Here is a 13,058-nt window from a genome sequence, read left to right as displayed (position 1 = left end):
CCATTGCCAAAAAATTTCTCTGGTGGCAGTATCTTGTCCCCTCACCTACGACAGTCTGATCAGAATGACTATTTCTTCTGGATCCCCTCTCCAAGTAGACAAAAGGTAGTAAAGGAAATACAAGGCAATAGGGAAAAGAACAAGGAAAGGCAGCAGGCCACGAAGCCAGGCCAGGGTCTGCTTACTGAAACATCTGCTCTGCAAGAACTGGGCCTTGATGGCATGTGGCAAACAGCTGTCAGGAGGACTACAGAGCTTCCCAGGGTGGTTTGCAGGGAAACTGTTGGACAAGGCTTTTCTGTGCAATGGGAGAGCGCCGACTCACAGGGCTGGGCTCCTCCTTGCCAAAAAGTGGTGTGTGCTTTTATGTGGCATGGAAGGAGTTTTCCACTCCTTTTCCCTTCCACAGAAGAGAGCAGCTTTCACACAGCACGTGTCGGGGGAGGACAGGAGATAAGGCCAGGACCACCACATGCTGCAGAATAGCCCTATCCATAGCTAAGCTGGGCCGTATCCATTGGGTCCATCAGCTTTGAAGCAATTTTACCAGCATTTTGCCCTACATAGTCCTTATTTCCTACAAAGGTCCTAAACCAGAAGAGTTTTATTACTCATCTTCAGCAGATAAAAAGCAGTCACAGAAACACACCGCTTGTTCTGCTACATCAGCTGAAACTTCTGGCTATAAAAAGCCTAGTTCTGCTTTCTTCCAGGACTTTTCTTCCCTATGGAGCAGCAGCGCAGGCGACCCGACAGCTGAGCCCGTGGCATGAGTCCCAGCGTGACAATGCTCAGCTCCAGACAGGAGGCTCCCAAGAAAAACACTGATTGCAGCGAGACAACTAGGCAACCCAACACGCCTGCCTGCGCTTAGCAAGGCTGTTGTAGTGTTCCTGTTTGCCAGCTCACCATATCCCTTTCTGACAGAAAGTTTTGCTGTACCCACAGGCATCTTACAAGTATGTTTAAATTAGATGGTTGTAGGATCCGGGTTTCAAATTCTTTTCCAAAGTGCTGCTTCCATTACCGAGGCAATCTGCGTGCCTATCGCTATCCTTGACTTGCTGCTATTACTCAGTCAATAACTCTGTCAAGAGGTACCTTAGTAAGAGCACGCTGTAATTGGCAGCTCTGGGTCAAACCAGCCGTATTTTCACTCGGAGTTTCTGAATGCTTCACCCTGTGTCACCCGTGTCAAGCTCCCCGAAGATCCCATTATTAGACACAGTACAATAGAGGGGCAGATGCAGGAGCGGCAGACCTCGCTCAAGCACGGCTAATAGCCCGAGCTGAGTGAGGACGACCCAGAATTTCCTCCCTCCCCCTCGCGCTTCGTGGACGTTACAAATACCCGGCAGCGGGCTCAGCCGTCTCACGTCGCACCCCGGCTGCCCATCGCGCCTGGGGCTTCACCGGCGGCCCTGCCCTGACGGCAGAGAGCCAGCCCCGCAGGGCTGCTCCCTCCGGCGCGGGGCTCGAGTGGGTGGGTGGCGAGGGGCGAAGGGGCGGGCTGAAGCGGGGCGGGCCGGGGGGCCGGCAAGGACCGCCGGAGTAGGGAGCGAAGCCCGTCCGGAGACGACGGCGGCGTGGGAGCAGCGTGCCGGAGGCAGGAGCCGGGGGGACGGCCGTGGGGCGGGGGTGGGGGCAGAGAAGAGCCCGGAGGGGAGGTCGGGCGGGGGTGCCCGGGCGGGGCGGCTCCGGGCAGCGGCGGCGGGGAGCGCGGAGCCGCGGGGAGCGGCGGCGGCGGCGGCGGGGCAGGGCAGGGCAGGGGCGATCCCAGCGCCGCCCGGCCCGGCGCAGCGCAGCCCCTGGGGCCGAGCGGCGCCGTGCAGCCGGCGAGGTCGGATGCGGCGGCCGCGGAGCGCCGGGAGGACGCGGCGGGGACGCAGCAGGTACTTCGCCTTGCCTCCGGGACGGCCCTGCCCGTAACCCCGCCTGCCCCCTTGCCCCCTCTCCCCGCTTTCCTGGGCGGCGGGCTGCGCCCTGCCGGTGCCTGGCCGCCCCGCGGCCCGCCCGTCGGGGCCGTCGGCGCAGCCGCGCCGTCCGCCCTTCGGCGAGCGACGGGCGAGGCGTCCCCGGGCGGCCGGGCGGGGGGAGCGGCGCCGCTCCGCCTGCCGTGCCGGTGTCGTGGGAGCGGGAGAGCCACCGTGCAGGTGGTGCCTTCGGGATGCCACGTAGAGGCGCAGCGGCAGGCGCGGAGCGGCGGCGGGTTGAGGAAAAAGCCCGAGACTGTGAGTGGAGTCGTGTTTCCCGTGCGGGACGGCCACGCCGCGGACACGTCGGGGCTACTCTTAGGTAGCTTAGGCGAGACGCCCCCAAAGTTTGACGCCCCCAAAAGTTCAGGTCGCTGCAGCAGTGCGAATTTGCGAAGGGAGTACTGGAGTTTGGAGAGCGGGGAATATAGGTCGGGAGCGCTGGGAGCCGGTGAGGGGGAGAAGTAAATGTGCCTTCCTTTAACGTGCAGGAATTAAAGCAGCCGGGAGCTCCTGCGTGAGAGACGCGTGTGGGCTACTCGGAATTACAAAACACAAACTGATGTCTAAAATCCAAGAAGCCAAGAAAAATAACCATTTATTAAAGGCTTTTCTGAGGCTGCAAGCTGCCAGCGCATTCACTTCAAAAAAAAAAAAAATCTTTTGAAAGTTTATTTGAGTTGTCCAAGACATTGTTCTGCAGCAGATGTTTGTTGTCTAAACTTCAGTTGCATCTAGCACAGCTTAATTTCAGAGTGGAAATATGTATTGAAATGTGCTGCTGTTCTCAAAAGCCTTTTCTGCTCTTAAATTTAACACTACCAGGGCGTACCTGATAAATTACACGTTTACTTTTCATCAGGAAAGTCTTTACAAATAAATAAAATACACAAAAGTTTGGCTTCAGATACGCATTCTTGTCTTTCCCTTTGCCATTTTTAAAATTGTCGTTGGTAGCCAAAGTGTATGGCTGTGTGTGGAAGAGAAGGGAGAACTGCAAAGTGTGTGCTGCTGCTGAGGGGACGTCTGGTCTCTTTGGTCAAGTCTGTTTGTGGATATCTGGAAGGCAAGGAAATATGATTCCAGCTGAATTACAGTAAGTGCACTGAACGCATAGCATTGTATGTTCTTGTGTAGGCAAAAGTACATAGCGGAAGGTTAAGTCCTGTTCTCACTTGTGCTTTATTCTCACTTGTTGCTTTGGTTTCAGAATATCATGAAAATTGAGAGCAGTTTGGCTCACTGTTTTGAAAATATACATTTCTTAATCTTCCAGCTGTAAAGTACCCAGTGACTCATGAGATGGTAAAAGCCCTCAGCTCCCTGTGGGACTCTTACCAGAGCACCTGCTGGGAACAGAGAGCGGCGATGTACTGGGGATGGTTGCTGAAGGGCTTTGGCATCCCCATTATCACGAGTTCCTCGTTGCCTCCTGGCACTGGGAATTACACATTCCCACAGGAAAATTGCAGGTTGACTCCAGCTGCCTTAGCCAGGGTGTTATCTGTGAGGAGCTGGTTGAAGGTACAGCCCCGAGTCTCTGCCTGTACCACTGTGTGGTGGGGCTGGAGAGGGCAGTGGACGTGTGCCTTGCCATAGGGCAGATCGAGGGGTTGCGGCCTACTGCACAGCATTACCCTTTCCATGGCACATGTGGCACAGGGACCATACAGACCCTGGTAGACCCTAGGGATGTAAGCCGTGGTAGAGAACCCCTGCTCCAACCTAGAAGGGTGCTCGACCCTACTAGGTCCTTCACCTCAGCAGGAGACCACACTAACCACTGTGGAAACCCCAAAGCACGGCGGTGGGCAGGGAGGTTGCCCAGGAGGGGGAAGTCATGCTGCTTGCTGCTGACCCCAACTGCTCCCTCCATCCTTGGAGCAGGGAGGACAAAGGTCAGCCAAATAGCTGAAGGAGGCAACTGAACTGTCTTCCACATGACTGTGGTTCTTGACATTGTACCGCAGCCTTTATCTGAGTAATTTAGCAAGCGCTGTTTTGCCCATCACATCCGTGAGGAAGTATAGCCAGATTGCCCCTGCACTGCCAATAAGTTTATCTTTCTAGTGGTACCTGGTGGTGCAGTGATAGGGATCTTCCGGTTTGCTTTAGAGGGAATAAAACTGATTTCCAGTGGTATCAAGAGCTCAGCGTATTGAGGTACGTAACCAAGGCAATGCTCAATACACAACATGCCACAGACAGGCTCTTCAGGTCTTTTTTTTAATGTTTCGAGCTGAGGTCCATACTTTGCAGCTAGTGGCTAGTCCTCTGTATGTGACTGGGACAAAGGTGTTTTGAGGAGTAAGCTGTAGAGCTGTCAGGAAGCATTGACACAGATATCCTGGACCTGGCTGCTGCTGTCTTGTTATAATACATCACCAACTTTAATTTTTCTAACTGTTAAAAAATGAATGTGCTTTCTGAGTTACTGACTACAAAGCAAGAGGAAAACAAAGAAGTAGTATGGCTGAAAGATATTACCTGGAAATGTTGCTGCCAGAAGAGAATAAATTTTAATTTATTACATTATTATTTATATTAACTTTGAAGTAGCTTGTGAGTGATATTCATTCCCTGAGAGTCCTGACAAGCGATACTGTTACAGCCTCCATTGCCTTGCCACTAGCCAGTCAGAGGCAAAGATTTACTTTTGTGATACTAAGTTTGCTGTAAGAATTTTTAAGGGAAGAAGTAATTACAAACAATGGAAGAGACCCTGTGTGATTTCTGCTGATTGAGTGCATTGACCATGCCTTCAGCCAGGAGAACTGGAATAGCACCATTACCTTTAGTATAGTCATGATAGTTTACAGGTGCTGAGTTGTGGCTGATCAAGTCCTGAGTCTGGCATATAATTTTCTTCACAGAAAGAAATGTATCTGTCCTTCAATAGACCAGTATGATAACTCTGCTTGGAAAAGACTTATAGAAACATTTATTTTGTTGCATGTGGTGCTCTTAAATAATATGAATATGATTCTCTCAGGCAGCCATCAGCCAGTCTGGTGAGTATTGCTAGTTGAGCCATCGTTAACAAGTACTTTTCTAGTCAAATGTAATTGTTCATTTTACAGTGGAAAGCACTTGCAATTCATATGGACACAGTGGCATTTTGTTATAAGCCAATACAATGAAAGACTGTGATAGTTTATGTGAGAACAGTGTGCAGATGGCAACTGAATTACAATTAGATTGAACCTTAGCTGTGTGAAGTTGTTCTGTTGAAGACCTTAACTGTTACCATGCTTCAGAAAAGATGTCAACAACTCAAGGGCCCAGTTCCACTCCTGGGAAATGAATGAGGTGGTTGCTGTCATCTTCAGTGTAAGAAAGACCGAGGATACCAAGCAGTAACTGTTTTTCTTGGATAATATGTCTCTCCCAGTGGGTCTCTTCACCAAAGCAGTTTGGACCTAAGAACTAGAATGGGGAAATAATAATAATAATAATAATAGGTAAATAGTAAATTATTTTCTCAGAAAATCATTTTAAAACATCTCAAATGTACTAAAGAATTCAAGTCAATTCACTGTAGGCTTTTGTCAGATTACTTCTTTTCTGAAGGAGGGAACCCAGGAAAAGGCGGCGGGGAGGAATAGGGTGTGGGTCATCCTTTAAATCCCTTTACATTCATCTGGGATGCAGTTTGCTCCTCCCCTCTTCCAGAAGGCACTTGAAAATGCATCTCCCACTTTTCAAGAGCGCAAAAACGAGTGCTGGAACAGCAGTGGCTCACATGTTTTTGTGATCTTAAGAAACCTGTATATAGAATCATAGAATCATAGAATGGTTTGGGTTGGAAGGGACCTTAAAGATCATCTAGTTCCATCCCCCCCTTCCCTCAATACCCATCCTTTGAAAGTGTCTTTCATGTGTTTGGGAAATGCTCGTGACCCTTGAGTAAATAAATGGTAAAGGTCAGGAGCTCTAGCACTTAAAGAGTTCCTTAAACTAAGCTATTTAATTTTGGGCGAGTGGAAAGTGTCCTCCCATCCAGTACAACTTTTTATTTTCTTACCTTTCCCAGAAAAAGATTAAATCTTTACACACTTGGTTCAGATGGAATCAGTTCTCTCCTCGTCCCCATCCTGGTTGGGTTACCAAGCTGAAAAATTAGCTATCTGTTCATCCTCAGTACATACGTTTGGGTCGTGAGCAATGATTCTCATTGGAGTATGCAGCAACTAAACTGTAATATTTCTGGTAAAACAGTAAGTGCTTCTGACATCTTCTGATGTTTTTACAAAGCTGTGCAGATCTCTTCCAATATTTATATGGCAATGGAAAAAAGACGGCTAGGAGGATCTGCTGCGCAAATGCAACCTATCAAAGTCCATGGGAAAGTGTTGCAGTTAATCTAAGTCATAACTTAAAGAAAAACAGAAGTATATTGAGAAGGACAATTAAAGTTGGTATAACTATTTTTTATTTTAAAAAAACCCAGCAACATTAAATGTATGTCTTGTATACATATGCAAAGGAAAAAAAAGGTAAAGTGAACCATAAAGAAAAGCAATACTTACAAAGATGTGACTTGCTGTTTATTTAAAAAAGGGTAGCAGAAATCCAACTAATTTGAACGGGAAGTAGGATTGATTTTATGACGACTGGCTTTCAGAGCATCTCCTTAAATGTAAATAGCATAATTTTGTACCATTAAGGGTGGGAAGTTATTTTAGGCATTGGCATCAAGACTTGACACCAACTTTCTCAAGGTCTTTGCTACCTTAGGTCTGCAGGGGGAACAGGGACAAGCTTTGAAAGCAGTGAGTTTGCCCTGCTGCTACTCAGGCAGCAATGGCTGGGTGGTGGTTTGGTAGCGCCACATACACGTAGATCTTTTTGAGGAGTGAGCTGGCTGCTGTGTATACTGGGGCTTGCTGGGACTGTTTTCTAGTCCTTTCACTGCTCCTCTGCGTTTTTTTCAGCATGGAAATTTTGTAGGGGGAAACAGCTATGAGCAGTTCTCCACATTGCCCTTGTATTTCTCCGGCAGAGATGCACGTGTGCAGAGCATGACCGATGGCTTACCCACAGCTACCTCAATAAGCATGCAGCCATGCTAGACCTTGGTGCCCCATTGTAGTCAGCGTCGCCCTCAGCTCCTGGGTTTATGTTGCAGCTTGAGCACCCACGTGGGCCATGGGTGACATGAGAAGACAGTGAGATTTATGTTGCATTTGTTGATTTTATTTTCAGAGTCTGGTTTGCAAGCTACTCTCCCAAATTAATATGCGAGGCTTGCTGGAGCTGGGGATACACACCACCTGCCCAGAGGAGTGCTTGGAGAAACGTGGCTTGATCTCCCTCTTGTGGAAAATTATTGGAACTAGATTCTCGTGATAGTAAAGAAGAAAAGTCCAGAATCGGTGAACAAACGATGGCAGCAATTACCATGCCACCTGATGCTCTTGTCAGCCCTCAAGGAAATGAAGAGATGGACTCTCTGATCGTACTGCATTACAATTACACAGGAAAGCTTATTTTAAGGGAGAAGGCAACTGATAACATAGACCTGCCCACTATTGCATTTCTGATCATATGTAGTTTCATAGTCCTGGAAAACTTGATGGTGTTGATTGCCATATGGAAAAACAATAAATTTCACAACCGCATGTACTTTTTTATTGGCAATCTAGCTCTCTGTGATCTTTTAGCTGGGATTGTTTACAAAGTAAACATTCTTATGTCTGGGAAGAAAACTCTGAGCTTGTCCTCCACAATCTGGTTCATTAGGGAAGGCAGCATGTTTGTTGCCCTGGGAGCCTCTACTTTCAGCTTACTAGCAATAGCTATTGAGCGGCATCTGACCATGATTAAAATGAGGCCTTACGATGCGAATAAAAAGTACAGAGTGTTCCTTCTCATTGGTACATGCTGGCTTATTTCAATTTCCTTGGGTGCCTTACCCATCCTTGGCTGGAACTGTATAAACAACTTACCAGATTGCTCAACAATTTTGCCTCTGTACTCCAAGAAGTATGTTGTGTTCTGTGTTAGTATCTTCATAGCCATTTTGGTTGCCATTGTCATCCTCTATGCTCGTATCTACATCCTGGTAAAGTCCAGCAGTCGTAATGTCACTAATCACAATAACTCGGAGCGGTCCATGGCACTCCTTAGGACCGTCGTGATTGTTGTTAGTGTCTTCATTGCCTGTTGGTCTCCTCTGTTCATCCTGTTCCTCATTGATGTGGCCTGCAGAGTAAAGGAGTGCTCTATCTTGTACAAAGCCAACTGGTTTATTGCTCTGGCAGTCATCAATTCTGCAATGAACCCCATCATCTACACTCTGGCCAGTAAGGAAATGCGTAGGGCTTTCTTTCGCCTTGTTTGTGGCTGCCTGATGAAATCCAGAGTGGCCAGATCTTTGCCTATTCAGGCCACGCCAGATCACAGTCGAAGTAAATCCAGCAGCAGCAATACCCAGAAGCCAAAGGAAGATTTCCCACCGATGAATGTTGCCTCGTATATTGCTGAGAAAAATGAATCTCCATTTCACAACGGAAAATTCTGTAAGTAAAGGACTCCTCGAGACAAGTATGTTTCTGTGGCTTTTAGATTTAAACTACAAGTGTGGTTTAAGTATTCATGCACTTAAGTCACAGGGCAAAACACTAACCACTTATTTAACTTTGAGGACTTATTTATCAACAATCATTTGCTTTGAGTGTTCATTCAATAACACACCTGATTCAGAAAAAACCTTTCATGCTACCCAACAACCAGGACAGAGTCCATGCACATCTAATGACATTGTGCACCACGATGGCATTGCATGATGAGGCTTCATTTGGCACTGCCTGATCTAGCAAGACATCAGTAAAACCTGTTAGAAACTTCAGCATTCACTACATACTGCTGATGAACAGAAAATGAGCCCAATTATTGCCAACTGGGAGAAAAGCTCATTACATATGTTGGTGATTATAGTTCTCTATATGTATCTTGCTGTTATGTTAATGGCCTTATATGTATGTGGTATAAATAGCTGTATATTTGTACAATTCCTTATTACAAAGTTGTTGTTTGGTAAAAGTTTACAATATACTAAACATTGTATTGCAGTGTACAGTGTAAGGTGACAAATTATACAAATAGATGTGTTTCAATGGGGATATTTGAAAATATATGAAGTAGTAGCTTTTAACTGACAGGAACTTTAACATGTCATATCAATGCAGTATTTTTATTTTTTCTGCTGTTATTCAAACTTCTCATGTGTCGTGAAAGACAACATGACAGTTGTCACTGTGGCATTTCACAACTTATTTTAAACAAGGAGTAGTAAAATAACCATTGAGAGAGGCTATATGTGTTCACTGTTTAAAGTAGTTAAAATGTGACCCAACAATACATGTGTATCAAGTGTATGTACTGTTTCAATGCATATATTTTTACTTACTATTTCCAATGTATTTAAAAATGTACGTCAAACTTACGTAAACTTGTGTACATTGTGAATGCACTACTTAAGCTGAGATTCTTCAGTTCTGAAACAGAGATATATCATTTCAGAAAGCAATGAACCACAACGGGTCCCTGTGGAGTTCCTTCTTTTCTCTCTAGGCACTACCACAGCGTGGGATTGTGTTAGAAATTCTCCCTGGGAAGAAGTTCACCCAGTGAGACAAGATCCCATTTTCTGGCAACGGGACCCTACGCTCCTACCGTCTCCAGGCACTTTTGCAGATACGAGAGGGAAGATGCGGTACAACAGGATCATGCTGAAGGGCATATCTCCATTTATTCCTGACCCTGCCTTGGATCTGGAATGAAAGCCTGTTTAGTTTGGAAGACCTGGAGCCCCAGACTTACTTTTTTGAGAGGCTGTTCCAGAGAAACCTGTATGAAAACAACTTTACGGTTCATTACTGCCTTACCAGCCTCAGTACAGGATGGTGTTCAGCATCAAAGGGATTCCCTGAGACCTAGAGCAGTTAAGACTTCATAAACATCTGATTTCAAGTGTGCATGGAAGTGGCCCGTGGTACGTCCATCAATAGTTCCAGTCCGCATGGAAGTGGCACGTGGTACTTCCATCAATAGTTGCAGTCCGCATGGAAGTGGCCCGTGGTACTTCCATCAATAGTACTTTATGGCTGGAGGCTTCAGTGGAGGCTGATGGGAAATTTTGATACTAGTTCCTATTGCCTTTCAGTAAGAATGTAAGCATCTAACTTTATTGGGCTCTTTCAAAAATTTGTGTTTAATGTCTCAAATCACACCTTGCCTTATGCACAATCAGTAGTAGTTGAGGCTTTTTTAATACGCAGCCTGAAAGAGCTCATCCTTAGCTTTACTCTGGTCTTAATCATTTAAAGCAGCAGCATTAGACTCTTCCCAAGTGTGTACAGCGTATAAGTTGTGTAATGTGTGTAGCAGAAGCCTTTAAAATGTAGAGATTTGCATTGTGATTATCGTTTACAAGTTAACAGTCTGCTTGTAAATGTTTTATGGTGTTAGAAAAGTGTAAGAACAAAGAAAAACTGTATTTGAATGAAATAACTGTGAAAGAGTGTAGTTAGTGTGAAGTAATTTCTACCAAAAATGTTGAAAAGCAGTGCACTTAGAGAAAAAGAAAAAGCTAAATTAAGCTAAGCGTGATATAACTATATGAACTGCAGATAGAGGCTGGGTCAGCAGCTCTGTAGCTTTGCGAGAAATAGAACTGGTGACATTGCATTGCCATGGCTTGCTTAGGTTTTTAGATCTTACAGTGCTACTTGGCTGTATTTTCAGTGTGGAAGTTCTCCCCTGAAGTTGTGTCTTTGAAAACTGCCAGCTAAGATATTTGTGTGCTTCTAAATGTTAGTTCACGAAGTGGTGGCACGTGGCAGCATTCCTTGCTACTGTAGAGCAGAAAGGCCTTCGCAACACAATGGTTTGAGAAAACATTGTGGCTGACCCCACACCAACTCTCATGTCAAGGATGTTATGTGATTCTCTCTGTTTAGGTGAAAAAAATGAGTATTTTTAATAGCCAAAGTCCAAGAATATGCACATAAAAGTGAGTTTTAACATCTGGATTCTAGCCTTAGCTACTGTCAGAGTTGATGCAAGGTACACATAATGCAAGCAACTCCACTGTTGGAGGCCATGTGATTGCATGTCACTACAAAAACCTTTCACTCTACTCTGATTTCCTTCTCTTTGTTTTGGAGCTGTGGGGATATTTTGCTAGTTCACTACCCTGCTGTACTTGAAGCACGCTCCTAAGATTCATGGGTTCACATATAACACTGATAATATAATTTGCAAAGTACTTATGACTGAAGAGAAGAAAAACTATTGTGGATACAGTCTTCAGTGGGTACATCCCACTGGGATGTATTAGGTAAAGCACAGATTCTGGAAGATTTCAGAGCAAAATTTTCAAGTAGGGCAAGTGAAGGGCTTAACAGCAGTAGGCCATAAACAACCAGGAAGATGTCCTATCCTTGAAGCTGCAAAAAGATGGAGAATAGCTTCTTTCACCCTAAGATACTGAAAATTCTTTAAAATACATCCCAGAATCCAAGCATTTTATCATCTAGGCTGATTTGAGCATACAAGAAACTGAATCAGGTCTCCCTTTCCCAGTTGGTTTTACGTGGAGCAAAAGCTACAAAGGAGACTAACATTTCATTCATATTATTTCATTAATTGGAATATTTATTTTGGTTCTGGATTACAAAAGAAAGGCAAATCAAATGACCTAAGGAGGGGAAAAAAGCTTTCAGAAGATGCTTTCCAAAAGTCTTTTATTGCCAACAGTCTTACAGAGTATTTTCAACTGATTAGGTACCATAAACGTTTTGAAAACTGCTAATTAAACCTCAAACCTTTGAACCAAAGTTGTTGTGTAGCAGTCATTTTTTCAAAGAATTGTAAAAAAGGTTTTGGCCTTCTATGGAAAACACGCACTTAAACTTTGGGTGTCATGCCTGAAAGCAGTACCTGTGGGAACGAACGCTGTGCAGCCAAAGGTGGTGGGCTCTGCCTCCACCATCCCCGGAGTCGGGGGCAGGCTTCGCCCGTGCTTCCCTGCGAGCAGACTCGGTCCCTTGGCTCGCCTGCTTGGAGGGCTGTCTGCTCCAGCAGCACCGCGCACGGCTGCTCCCTTCCAAAGGCACATTTTATGAGGAGCGACTGTAATTAGGGTGTTGTGCTGCCTACAAGGTTTGTTGTTTCCACCTGCTCTAGCAAGGCAATGGAAAACACGCCGGTGCATGAAGTGCCGGGTGCCAGAAAAGCCGGGGTCCTGAGAGCGGCTGCTCTGCCCTTGCTGAGCGGAGGTGGGCTGGCGTCTGCCCCGGGTGGTGCCATTTAATCTACCAACCAAGGGCACAGCTCGGCCCCTTGGCTTTGCTGGGAGCTGTGGACCCCGTGGCCATCCCAAGGCCTGCCGACACTCCCTTCTCATGGCAAAACTCGGGGGGGGGGGGGGGGGGGGCGCGGGGGCCGGCACGGCAGCAGTGATCACAGGTTTCTGCTTGGCCACCACCGAGCCGTGAGGCTTGCCGCAGCCCTGAAGCCTCCTGGCAGCTGAAGTGGGCTGGAGGAACCGTGTGGAGGCATCCTGGTGCCCATGCTGCCTTCAGGGCTGCATTTCTTCTCCCCAAGAGCAATGTAACTGCCCAGGGCATCCCCAGGCTCAACTTTTCGTCAAGTGGACAAGAGGGAAGGGCCTTTGCAAGGAGACGCTCGGGCGGTGGAGGAAGAGGGTTTGGGGAATATCAGCCCAGCTAAGCTTCCTTCTGGCATGGAGCCTTTCTCTTCTCCACAGTACACTGAATAGCTGCTCTTGCGTGGGCCTTGTCCTTGCAGTCACTCTCCACAGAAAGACCATGGAGTGGGCTACCCTCACCTATTCAGTGTGCCGAGCAGGAAAGCTACCTTTTCAGGAGAGGGCATCATCTGGCCCAGAAAGAGGGCCTGTACGAGCAATTACTTGCATCGTGAAAATGGTATTTGTCAAAAATGAACCCGTGGACATCAGTGTTGCCTCTGTCAAAGTAAATGGAGCTCCTCTGATGTAAAGTTAGTGTAACTGAGGTCAAACTCCTCATGTGCCATTTGGTCCTCTGACATTTTTCA

General features: G+C 46.6%; 1 protein-coding gene across 8 annotated transcripts; it reads left to right on the top strand.

Moving 5' to 3' along the window:
* The first annotated feature begins 1,459 nt into the window (after positions 1-1,459).
* Positions 1,460-11,815, top strand: S1PR3 (sphingosine-1-phosphate receptor 3). Of its 8 annotated transcripts, XM_030005511.2 has the most exons (3): positions 2,414-3,069; positions 4,847-4,984; positions 7,179-11,815. In XM_030005511.2, the coding sequence occupies exon 3, from the start codon at positions 7,360-7,362 to the stop codon at positions 8,500-8,502; it is 1,143 nt and encodes a 380-aa protein (XP_029861371.1). In that variant the 5' UTR covers positions 2,414-3,069; positions 4,847-4,984; positions 7,179-7,359; the 3' UTR covers positions 8,503-11,815. The 8 variants fall into 8 exon arrangements, with proteins under 8 accessions (XP_029861373.1, XP_029861365.1, XP_029861366.1 ...); XM_030005513.2 differs by lacking the exons at positions 2,414-3,069; positions 4,847-4,984 and adding an exon at positions 1,460-1,483; XM_030005505.1 differs by lacking the exons at positions 2,414-3,069; positions 4,847-4,984 and adding an exon at positions 1,527-1,606.
* Positions 11,816-13,058: the final 1,243 nt, after the last annotated feature.

The sequence above is a fragment of the Aquila chrysaetos genome, chromosome Z (genome assembly GCF_900496995.4).
Source record: "Aquila chrysaetos chrysaetos chromosome Z, bAquChr1.4, whole genome shotgun sequence".
Classification (NCBI taxonomy): domain Eukaryota; kingdom Metazoa; phylum Chordata; class Aves; order Accipitriformes; family Accipitridae; genus Aquila; species Aquila chrysaetos.
This window is presented reverse-complemented; position numbering and strand designations above follow the sequence as displayed.

What these genes read in the sequence shown, in the direction of transcription:
- S1PR3 (XM_030005513.2), top strand. Translation starts at nt 7,360, where the DNA reads ATGGCAGCAATTACCATGCCACCTGATGCTCTTGTCAGCCCTCAAGGA.